General features: G+C 38.6%; 1 protein-coding gene across 1 annotated transcript; it reads left to right on the top strand.

Moving 5' to 3' along the window:
- Positions 1-2,875: 2,875 nt before the first annotated feature.
- Positions 2,876-13,036, top strand: LOC139449984 (F-box only protein 8-like). The gene is made up of 6 exons (XM_071231595.1): positions 2,876-2,992; positions 3,473-3,752; positions 4,852-4,981; positions 5,301-5,419; positions 6,467-6,651; positions 7,972-13,036. The coding sequence occupies exons 2-6, from the start codon at positions 3,538-3,540 to the stop codon at positions 8,175-8,177; spliced, it is 855 nt and encodes a 284-aa protein (XP_071087696.1). The 5' UTR covers positions 2,876-2,992; positions 3,473-3,537; the 3' UTR covers positions 8,178-13,036.
- Positions 13,037-13,245: the final 209 nt, after the last annotated feature.

The following is a 13,245-nucleotide window of genomic DNA, read 5'->3' as shown; positions in this document are numbered from 1 at the left end:
TACAAGCAGCCACACAAACACGCACACGTACATGCACGTCGCCATATAAGTGCAATAATCTTGGACGCGACGTTAAACCCAATTTCACCTCACCTCACCTTTCCAACAAGTGTCATTAGGCCTTATGTTGACGGTCCGCGCTTTCGTCAGTTCAATAATCCTGGGTCTCGTTCCACGAAGCCGGGTCTCCGGGTTTTCACCAACCCATACTTGTAAAAAACGACTAACGGTATCGGATGGTTAGGCTCGATGACGTTGTTGATGCATGTCATCGTAACCCTATTTTGTAGATCGACGCTGATAATGTCAGTCACTGGATTGTCTGGACCAGACTCGATTATTTACAGCCGGAATATTGCGGAGTACGGCGTTAAACAACAAACAAACAAAACAAATCATATATATCTACTGTCCCGTACATATCTTGCACTGCTGGTAGTCGCAGCGCCAACACCGCTTTGTAGAGCGCCCGGGTATTTTAGAATTGTGACTTTAAAGTTCGAGATCTTCTTTATGCCCTATTGTTCTGTTTGAATAACTAGTGAAATGTTTTCATTGAAGCGAATGAGGAATGCTTCATTAATAAAGTGAGCCTTAGACTAATAAACGACTTGCATATGATTCCTTATAAATAACTTCGTTTGTAAGCTACCTTGCACTGATTCCATTACCTTAACCGAAGGTTCACGTTAATGTACAAATAAATACATCGTCACGAACCCTGAACATAAGATTTGGAAGCGATATCGAATATCATGCACATATTATTGAAACCCGTGTTCCGAATGAGGCATGCACCATGCACATTGTCAGGGGTTGATCATAAAGGTTCGACAAATGATTTCATTAATAATGCAACACTGAATACACATGGACTTGCCTATTTTCCCTAAATCTACGGCGGAGCAAGTATGGAACATCATAAGGGACATTGTAACACCAATGCTGAATATTGAATTGTTCAATAATAATATTATGTGATATGGTGAGGTGAAAAAGGCTTTAATGCCGCGTCCCTGATTACTTATATAGCAAATAGCATACGTGTGTGCCAGCCCAATGAAATATCAGGACGCAGTTTGAACGTGGGTACATCCCTCAGACACAGTATACCGGCCCCAAGCCGACCAGTCCTTGCCAAGGAGGGTAACAAGAAGTATACCATCTCTTTTGGTCTGACGCAGACGGGGGATCGAACCACCGACCTAACGCTCGCCGGCCAGAAGCTCCATCCACCAAGTATTTTGATATGGAGCTGTGGCAAAGGTTATCAAAACCACAATAACCCCCCAATGATTAAAACAGACGGGTTGGTGGCCGCATCAAAGAGGATATAACATTTCAAACCTCACGTTGTGTGTTCGGTACCAGTTTCAGTTTAGAACGGTTGGCTCTACAGGTAACCTATAGATCTACATTGAACACACAGTATAATTGTAAATCTCATCAAGGGTGACGATCCGGGTTAGAATAGATCTTCAGCAACTCAAGCTTGTAGTTAAAGGAGACCATGCTTGTCGTAAGAGGCGACTAACGGGATCGGGTACCATCTGAAAAGAAATCTGGAAATCGTTACTTGTTATATGTTTGTGACAGTTCAAATATATATTGAGCTATCTGCAAGACGTATGTTAATTAATGCTTGTAAATTTTGACAGATTAATAATTTAGAATAGGTCCTCAGCAACCAATGCTTGCCGATTATGCTGGTCGTAAGAGGCAACTAACGGGATCGGGTGGTCAGGCTCGCTGACTTGGTTGATGAATGTCATCGTATCCCAATTGTGTTGATTGATGCTCATGATGGCAATCACGGGATTGTCTAGTCCAAACTCGAGTATTTACAGACCGCCACCATATACAATATTGCTGGGTGCAGCGTTAAACAACAAATGAACAAACCTACTCACCTGTGACCTCGTCATACCCCGACCCTTTGCTCTGACTGATCACGAGTTTCGATTGCCTTGGTCCATTTGACAAATGCCTGTTCAAACAATTATGAGGACCAATAAGTTTAAAGTTATCGGGCTGGTACAAAATTCGAGATACGTTTTGTTTACTTTAATTAAGTGAAAGGTGAGAAGATGACGGAATTAGCTGTAGAGGTATGAAATCTCACTGAAAGACTTAAAAGTTGGGCAGACGCCATTTCAGAAAATATTCTGTGCGATGTTTACATTTCAGTCCTTTTGTACATACAATAACTAAACATTCAACTGTCTTTTACAAATGGCCTGAAAATGTCATTGAGTTATTTGTCATACTGATTGGATCTATTCAAAACTCGATCACAAATTGCTTCCTAAACAAAATAACAATGAAGAAAGATAACAAGACAGAATAAACCCATTGCAACACTCATCTCATTTGTGGTTGCCAGTTACTACAATTAGAATTATTCAATTAATGAACTAAATCAAACATATTTTCAGACAATCTACAAATGTCCAGATTATCTGGACAAAGTTATTTTCGATGGAAGATAGTAAAGATTTGAAATGTATGTATTAAATGATCATTTCAGGGAAGTTACTTACAACAGCTAGCTCTATGTACTGCTATCTGGTCTTTCTAAAGATTTATACTGCAGTATTGTATCACAGTTAGAATTAAGAAATTAAAACAATATTTACAGACACGTTTTAAATAAAATAATACTTTGTTGCATTTTTTGTTTGGGGGGTGGGGGGGGCGGTGTTTGAATATTGTATTTTGTGACCAGAATGATGAAAGTATTTCCTTCAGAACGACACTGGTATTACCTCACGATGTGAAGAAAATGTAAACAAACCAGGAGTAACAATGACTGCTCCCTTGAAAATTTTGACCAATGGGAAGAACGTATTGCCTACGACTTCGGCACTGTTCCACGTCAATTTGAGGTTGTTGGAAATGTTTACAAACCAAAAGCTGGAAATAAATCATGAATCGTCTGCATTTCTACAAACACAGCTACTCTTAGCAGTCATGGAACGAAAAGATTAGGAAAGTATGTAAACTTCAGACGCGCTGTCGTGTCTTGTCCAAGATTATCTTCCCGAAAAACGGTTACTAACGGTGTAAGAACCGTGAAAATATTTGTAACCGTCTGACAGTTTGTCTGGAATTCCACACACCTCTATCGATTGATTTTAGAGATTGCTATATAGAAATGTTATTTGTGTATGAAGTTTCATGTGCGCATATCATGATCTCTGCCCTTGATAACTATGACGCTATGACTGTGTAAAAAGTATAAATGTTACCTGTCTCTAGTGTACCCCATGTCTCTAGAGTCTAGTATACCCCATTACTGTACATCATTCATCCCAGTCATAGACAAATATATTGATAATGTCCATAAGAAAATATCATATAGGCCATGTCGTAACGTGGCATAGACAAAGTTAGGGATCTCAAAGTACAATCTACCCACCCTATATTTTGTTTCTTTCAGTGGCAACTTCATTAACTTTGCCCTTATTTTCAGATGGAATCCTAACAAGTGTGTAAATCTCTTGACTCGGCAAATAGACAGGTCCACTGAAAGCCGACATGGGTCAGATGCTCAGGCGCCTGAATGAGGTGAATCAGTTTGATTGTGCCGGGGTGAAGAGACGGAGCATCTTGAAATGTGAGGGGTTCCCAGACCTTGCCTCATTACCTCCTGAGCTGGGGCTGGCTGTTCTGTCCTACCTGAACCCGACTGATCTCTGTTTAGCCTCTTGTGTTTGGGGACACCTTGGAAATGATGATTTCTTATGGCAAGGGTAAGTATGGAACTACATAATTTCTACAATGTTTACAAGCAATGACTAGGGCTGGGTCAGGCGACCAGATTACTTGGAACATGAAGACATGATGTTACTGCATACTGTATGGTACATGTAGTGATATAGCCAATCAGCAACCTCACTAGAGCATATATTGGCTTCATGATTAGTCTGTACATTTACTTGTGTTTAATGTCAGTGTGTATCTTAAAAATGATAACTATTAAAAAGAAAAGACTTCATTCTTGTGTGCTGTTTAGATCAAAATATGACCCATGATGACCAGTCATCACTTTTTTAAACTTTGTTTTTCTACCTGTCTCAGCCTTAATCATGTTAATGTCTGATGTGTTTGGCTGGTGAATATTGTTTGCACTCTGTCATTGTATAAGTTAAATTAGGCAAGGCTCACATCATTGACGGTTACACTAACAAGTAGCAGAGTTTGTACATAAAGCATCAATGACGAGAAACTTGTGACACTGGATCATAATGGATGACACAACTGATTTATTGATCTGGGAAATTTAAGATCTTCAAATGCCATTATACATGTGTGGAAATCCAATTCCAATCTGATTTTCCAATTTTAATCAAGCAATACATCATCATTAAAAACAGATGAGAGAGTCAGGCTTGAATAAAACTGTCTTAACATAAACTGTACACAAGCATAAGATATTACATAGATGAAGGTGAAATGTTGTAACTTAAGCATGAAAGTGAACACTGTTTTGATGAAGATATCAATGATATAAGTTATAGGCAGCATGGGCTGTATGCTCCCCAGGAAGATGAGAGTGAAAGTCAAGTCCACATTGATCCTGTTGCCCGGGGTAATAATAATGTACATGATGTAGTGCTTTGAGCACACATTTCATGTGGAGCTATGCACTTAACAAGTGGAGTATTATTGTTGTTGTTATTTCATGATCGTCTTTGACTCAGTTTGAGCACATGAGACAAACCATTCAATGTTCCCTCTGTTGCAGGCTGTCATGGATGACACATCTGTATCATCAGTGTGCTGGATATTGTAATGATTTCAAGTTAGTGATGTCGGTATCTGATGATCATTTTCAATGTATGTTTTCAGCCTATGCAAGGGTCAGTGGGGATACACCAGTGTATACAGGCGGGCTCGCAACATTCCAGACTTTTCATTTAAGAGATTATTTCTTCTGCTGGATGAAGCCTCTCTCACTTTTAATGGGGAGCCTTATGAGGTCAGTTATATTAACATTTCTTCAGAGCTGTGACGACTGTTGTTTCTCATGTTTGTTAAAGGGCAAGTCAGGTGAAAAAAATGATGGCGATTTTGATGCTAATATCAATATTCCGAAATACATTAAGTCAATATCCGAGAGAGAGAAATATTCCTAATATTCATAGACAGTATTTAAATGTCCAAGTGAAAGTGCTGAACTCACACGCTCCATAATCGGCTTCCAAAACACCTATTTGGGGGCTGACCAACTGCAGAATGACATTACTGTATGTGATAGGACCCATCTTGTTAAAGTTACTCATGTTTTGTGTTACCAGGGAATGAACTACTTGTTTGAGCATGAGATTCTAGATGATGACCCTGAAGAGATAGCCCGGTTCCTTCACACCACAAAGAAACTATGGCCAGTCCGAAAGCGCCAGTTTCTCGATGGCAGGTCAGTACTATGTTCTTGTTTGCTCCCAAAAGTTGCAAGTGTCGGCTTCTGACTACTGTGTATAATTACAAATATACATATTTGTTACCTACGAGGGCAAACATATCAGGGTTCATAAAAATCATATGTGCCCTAGGGTCATATCGTGTCACGAGACATCAGTGTATCGTTTCTGTCATCTGGACGTCACTGTTGACGTAATTAGAATCTTATTGTGACATAAGGTCGGAATGATGTCACAATAGAAAAGACGTCATAGCTGAAGATTGTTGACATTGATTGGTTCCACTGCTGTTGCGACTTGCTGTCCTTATAGGTTGACACTAAAATTTGTCCCTGTATGTTGACATCTTCTTCGGTACTAAATAGAACATTACATGAGTGTTCATGTCATGCTGTGTTTATGACACTCGCTCTTGCTCGGGAAATACCGGAATTTAGACACTCATGTAATGAACATAGTATGACATGAACACTCATATAATATCCTCTATGTATTAAATGTAAATTTAATATCTTGTTCTTACAAGTTTGGTGAAATGAGGTAGAGAATAGCCTTTGAGTATCCTGTCTCCTGTTTTCATCATAGCTTACTTATTTGTTTCTTCTGACTTGGAAAGAATTTTGTAAAAATTCTTTGGAGTGAGTGGTTTGCAGATAAGTACGTTATTTGTATGGTAATCTCTTGTACAGACTCAAAAACAAAATATCCGAAAACTCCATCAAGTCTACAATCCTTCAGCAAGTCTAGATTTCTTTGATCTCAGAAAATGATGAGATTCTCTGGGCTCTTTTCTGTTATGTATTAAAAGACTATTAAAAAAGGAAAGTTTCAAAAGATTTTCATTTCAGACACTAATTGTTAATCTATTCTCATGCCTTGTACAGGTTTTAGTCTAGACAGGAAATGTATTGTTTTCATAATATTCTACATTGTTCAACAGGTGCCTGTGCTTGTGTGTGTGCATTTAAATTGCTTCAAGAAAATATTCATTTGTTCTTGTGATCCTGAGCTAACATAATATTTTCCTTCAACTCATATTTCAGGAGAGATGTTCTGGATAATTTACTAAAACTACAGAATTTCCAAGGCCAGTTTTTACCCAATGCTTTGAGGAAGTTCTTCACAGAGTTCTCTGCCCCTACTCAGCGTGGGAACTACCTGACAGAAGTCATTGAGAAATTCTCCCAACAGTTTCTTGCCTGCAACCCTCAGATCGGTCTCAGTCAAGGTAAACAATTCTCTACTCTGTGGGAGGTCAGGTTTGGTGTGGGTGCCAAGCAACATTGCCTGTTGTTAGAGGCGACTATATGGGTTTTGTACCATCATACCTTGATGGCATGCGATGTTGCTCAAAATATCAATCACTAGTTTGTATGATCCATAGGCCACCGGGATACAGCTGGAATATTGTTGACTGTGGCATTAACACTTTCAGGTTTTGTTTTCATTAGGTGTTACTTATCAAATTTTAGGTCAGATAACAATATTATTGTTTTGCCATGTATTTCTGATGGATTTTCATTTCAAAATACATCTCTGACCCCAATGACCACTTCATCATGCATCCCTTTGGACCAGAGAAATCGAATTTCAGAAATACAAAGTTCTTATACATGTTTGTTTGTTAATGCTGAACTCAGCATTCTCACAGCTATGTGACAGTGTTATGTAAATACCAGTCATCAAGTCTGGGCCAGACAATCCAGTGATTAACATCATGATCATCTATCATCTACACATTTGGGATACTGTGACATGCATCAACCAAATCACTATGACTCTGACCACCTGAACAAGCATGGTCTAGTGGTAAACATCTAAGACCTGCATCACCTCGGGCTTTACTCCCTGCTCAAGCTGACCGCCTCCGTAGTCTAGTAGTGGAGCGTCCGCCCGGAGAACAAAAGGTCTGTGGATCGATCCCGATACCAAAAGTTATTAAAAGATGGTACTTGTTGTTACCCTGTCTGGCGCTCGGCATTAAGGGGCCAAACCAAGGACTGGTCGGCTCAGAGTCAGTATACTGTGTCTGAGTGGGATATTCATGTTAAACTGCCTCATGGTATCTCAGTGAACTAGCACTTTAAATTGGCATCAGTCTGGACTACCGGTAGTACCAGCAGCCACACTCACACATACATGCATGCACGTCACTATATAAGTGCATTAATCTTATATATGTACCAATGTTTATATGGTTTATAGTTTTGTCATCCAGTACGTTTATTAATTTATTGTTCCTTTGTAATACTTGTTGGGCCTAGGTGGCCCAGTTTTCTAAGATGCCACATTTCGTTGCGTTCCTTCGGCACACCAGAAACCTATGATCGTGGGTTTGAATTCATGTTGGCTCTGATTATGTTTCTAGGTTTGTCAGCGCTATACCTGTGTGCTTGTGGGTTTCACCAAAGTGGTAAACGTCTGAGACCTGCATCACTTCTGGCTTTCCTCCTACAGCTGACACACCATGATATAGCGGGAATACTATTCAAAGCAGTGTTAAACCCAACTCACTCACTCACTGTAATCCTTGTATGTTTCATTGCAGACACGGTGTTCATGTTGTGTTTCTCTCTCATAATGCTGTCTGTGGACTTAGCGTCACCGCACATCAAGAACAAGATGTCCAAGCGTGAGTTTATCAAAAACACATGTCGAGCTGCAGGCGAAGTGAGTAATGACTTGGCAGGTCATCTCTATGACAACATATATCTGGCAGGTCATGTGGCACCTTCCTCGCACTGTGAAGTATAGATGGGATTTATACTAACACTACATACTCAACAGAGCTTTCAAATACCGGTACCTTCGTCAAGTTTGTGAGGACCTCAAGAGGAATCGCTACTCTTCTGTTTCTGTTCCTTTTGGAGGGATGATTATTTAGTGTTTTCACGTTAGAATATCACTGATTACAATTAATTTAATAATAACGTTTCATTTTGACGGGACAATCTGGGCTATTCAGTTAACACATAAGCTTTAATAAGCACCACAGGTGCTTATGAAACCATATACACAACAAGTTAAATATCTCTTCAGCGATCGAGCAGTAGAGAACAAACTTTTTTTATATTGGCTTTTGTGCACTCCTGGGCTGATGTTTTCTGTGAGAGATGTGTAATATACACAAGAAAATATTGTCTTGTAAATTTTCAGTCTTATATGAGGTCGTATATAAAGACAACTTAGAGATTGGTCAACAAGGTGGTCAGGGGGCACTTGTTGGAGCTTTTTTTCATGACCCTCCCTCTCCCTATTTTAAATGACCTGTCCCTAAATAATGTTCAACTGTACCATTGTTTCCTGGCCTCCACGATATCGTTGTGATACGTTGTGGCAACCCTCCCTCTCTAGCTGTGTCACCCAATTAATGCTGAGACCCAGCTGTTAACAGTGCCATTTTACATTTCTTTAGTGTAGTTAATTTCTGCTGATTGTGTTGGCCACCACATTTTTTGTTTGAGTGGCTCTTTGTTTGTATTTTTGGTTTTCATACTTGTTTAATTGTTATGGAAAAGAAGTATTTTGTATACTAAAGTGCTTGTTATGTTTAGATTTTGTACTCAAGTCTCATCCATTAAATAAGAGGTGACGAACGGGATCGGGTGGTCAGGCTCGCTGACTTGGTTGATACCTGTCATCGATCCAAATTGCGTGCATCGATGGTCTTGATGTCAATCACTGGATTGTCTGGTCCAGACTCGATTAGTTACAGACCGCCGTCATATAGCTGGAATATTGCTGAATGTGGCGTTACACAACCAACCAAACCATTAGATATTCAGGACAGGCTTATAGATTTTTCTTGTTTCATGGACAAGTCTGTGATACATTTTGCAAAAGTACACGATAAAACAATAATAATGCTGTGTTTGATTGAAAATGCATCTTTCTATTATTATTATTAAAAGTTTTATTTTTAGAGTTTTTTATATTTACCTAAATTGAACCCTGACAGCAAATGGTATTTTTTAAAATTTTGCCTACTGCCTTTAGGGTGTATAGAAAAACATATTGTAAAAAATTACAAATGTGTCTTAAAGTAAGATTTAGAGTTGTAGAGAGTCAAGTAAACATTTTGTTTGTCAGTTCATCATTAAAATGTTAGTACATACTGGTCATGAATGAGATATTAATTAGAATTCACAAGATGGTGATAAAATATAGCTATAGGTGATAGATTTATGGACATAATAATGGAAACATGGTCAGGTCCCATGACAGTGATGGTCATCACGATTGAACTGAAATACTGTTCATAGCGGCTTTTAACCAAACACGCTTACAGTGAAGGTCACAACATAAATATTTATCATGGACAAAGTGGTTTGATTGAAGAATATTCCTTGAATTATTCATCAATGCCCTGAAAATAGATAGATATGCAATTTGGAGGACCAGAATCATTTTATGTTGACAGTATGGTCACAAGACACTTGTTGATACTGTGTTTGTGTTGGACAGTATCTCAATTCAAATGTCTGGTATACTTGTGTCAGATATGGCATGAAATCACAAATAGGAAGAAACTAAACCTTACCATTTAAGATTTGTCATTTGGCACACGAACAGATCCCTGCGTTTCAAAAGTACAACTAGTCATGTGTTCACATGGTACATTTTGTGATAGGCTGTGATATAGTGATAGATTGCAAGCTTTTGACCTACCTTTCTACTGGGTATATCCTGGATATGTGATGAGTGAGTGAGTGAATATGGTTTTACGCCGCTTTTAGCAATATTCCAGCAATATCACGGCGGGGGGCACCAGAAATGGGCTTCACACATTGTACCCATGTCGGGAATCGAACCCGGGCCTTCGGCGTGACGAGCAAAGGCTTTAACCACTAGGCTACCCGACCGCCCCTGGATATGTGATGAGTCCGCACCATTCACACAGATGCTTGGAGACTAAAATTTCATGCTATTGTCATCTGTGTAGCAGTCGTTGCTGTGATATTACAGGAATATTGCTAAAAGCGGCATAAAACCATACTCACAGGCAAATAATATTCCAGCATATGAATAGGTGAAAAGTAATTTTGTGTCAAGCATGCCTTAAGAAACTGTCCAATGAACATTTAGATACATGTTGATGACATTTTATGTAAAAGATAATCCATCAATCTTCCCATATGAGGGGACAATTATTGCTTGCATTTAAAGTGTAACTGACGAATTATTGTGACGAAACTTAAAATGGCTGGTCCCTTGCTGGGCTTGAATCTTACACCCCCCTCTGTAACAGCCACTTTGGTACTGATGTTGAGATACTGACACAACACCACATGTCAATACTACTTGTCTACACCTTACAAGTTTGTGCTATGCAACTGATGTAACATCTTGTCTTATTCTGTCAAGAGCCCTCCATACCTGTGTTGTAATCGTGTGATACTTTCCAAGCATTTCGTTGAGGATCTGTGTCAAATCTTGCCTTTCATGAATGATTAATTAATATATGTTGTTTTATAAAGAAAGCCTTGAAGGACCAAGGAATAGATGTGACTTTCAATTTCTTGTCTCATGTTTGCTTGATATGCATATTTATACAGGGTTAATGATGTAATCTAGCAGCCCTAGAAAATGCTGGGAGCATGTGACACAGTTATCAAGGCTCAAATGCATTTTCATGTAAAGTATGAAAATTGCCTTGATCACAAGACTTTAGTGAAAATCATGCATATTCATGGGCCCAACCACCCTTCGAGGCCTCATAGGTTTGGTTGATGAATATGCATGAATTTACTTATAAGTCCTGTGCCTTGATAATTCTGTGTTTTTTTTCTGATTCCTCTACCTATTTCTTTTACCACGTAGCTGAAGATTCATGTACTGGGTCATATGCATGCAGAGAAAATCCAGGCAATTTGGCACCATAAGTTTTCTGTAAGAAAATGCACATGTTTCTATGAAATGTTTTGCTGAAAATGGTACATTGTAAGAGTTCGGAACTGATGTAACCCAAGTTAATAGGTTTGACCTCATGTACTGCTTTGTTGTTTATGCTACCATGCTAGCATTAGATACCTTTCGTAATCACACCCATAGTTGTGTATATTCCAGATGTATTTAATACTGATATAAGCTCAGCTGATTGTTGTGAAATGCGAACCTAAAACCTTATCCGGTGTGGATAATTTGTTTTTGTTGATTACTAATTTATATGGAATGTTTGCAAATGTTGTTAGCATTTTGTGCTGTTTTCGGACACAGCTTTCTTCAAAAGAAGGTGTTGTCTAGTATGTTTAAGATGTACACACAGGGATTTTATCCTCTTGTTTTGTTAACACTATGGCACTGGTTTTGTTGAAATAATATTAGGGTAACACTATTTTTCAGGGCATTATCATTTGCAAAAGCCTGAGGTCTTCCATTGAATGCCCAACAAAGGAAGGCAGTTGAAAAGACCGAGGGTTTCTGCAAAAATAGAGTTACCGTTATTATAGCTAAAATGGATAGAATTGGTTATCAAATAAAACTAAACAACAATATTGGTTTTGAAACATTTACTGCAATCAACACTCAACGAATGTCACTGCCAAAGTTTTACTAACATGGAAACGTCATAGAACAAACCAGATGACGTCAAAAGCTGACTCTCTATGACATCTCCTAATAAAGGGAGTGACAAGGGCCGGTCGTCAAGCAATATGAGGGCGTTATCAAGTTACAGTGGCACGCTCATTTCTGATAACATGCAGGCAGTTTAATTATAATTCTATCCATTTTAGCTCTAAGAAGGCTTATAAGCTATGTCACCTGTTTGGTTCCTCAGATTGCCATACAATGTTTCCCTACTGCAACGAACTGGGGAAAATAAGGCTAACAGTATTTCACAATTTATCCTTCGACTGTAATGATTCACCGAACTATCGCAGCATCACATTGCTTTGTGCAACAGTATGCAATTCACTTGATAATGATACACTGTCATGAGCAAAAATAAATATGGCTATGAATGTTTAAATATTTTTAGGGGGCTGTAAGAAATTTCCAAAGTATCTGCACTTTATGCCATGATACTATTTCCATATGGTAAGATCATCGGTACACAGTTATTCATGCATATTAAATGGACAATGTGGTATAGAAATGATAATTAATTACTATTTTCTGATGTATACTACTCAATGTGTAGAGACAATACCAAAACAAGTAGTGTTATTCATGTAAAATAACAACAGCTACAGAAACTTTGTATACTATTTAAAAGAAGTTAAGGACCACCTGATTCTTTCATATTACTATAGTTACACTGTCATGGCATGCATTGGTGAAAACTAAAATCTTTCTTCAAGCATGCCTCAAGAAACTGTCCAGGGAACATCTAGTAATATATTGATGAAGTTTCAAGTAAAAGAGAATTTGGCAACCTTCCCCTTCGTGGGCATCTTCCTGTGGCAAGGGAGTTATCTCTAAAAGTCCAGTTTCCACCCTTTCCAAACTAGGCTGGAATTTCGGGGCTCGATTGTAGCATCACCAGTGGCTATTACGAGTGATGTCCCTTCTATGCCCCTCCTATTGACAGTCAGATTCCACCTCTCATATCATTGCATTTGCTTCAAAGAAAATGGTGGTGCCCAGTCATAACGATCTGATCGATGATCAAGATCTATATATTGTAAAAAAACGTGTCTTACCTCGTGAAGAGCATCAAATCATATGAGCACCTTGATTAAAAACATGAAAAGATTTGGAAAATATCTGTCAATGCCCAGTTCACATCCTTTGGCAGTCCTGCAGTTGACTGAAATCTACACGTTGAAATTCATGTTTATGAACTGGATGTCGATTTCATTACACGATTTTGATCGGACTA

The sequence above is a fragment of the Haliotis cracherodii genome, unplaced genomic scaffold (genome assembly GCF_022045235.1).
Source record: "Haliotis cracherodii isolate W230 unplaced genomic scaffold, xgHalCrac1.p SCAF_8, whole genome shotgun sequence".
In the NCBI taxonomy this organism is placed as follows: Eukaryota; Metazoa; Mollusca; class Gastropoda; order Lepetellida; family Haliotidae; genus Haliotis; species Haliotis cracherodii.
Note: the sequence above shows the minus strand (reverse complement) of the source record. Positions and strands in the feature narration are given on the sequence as shown.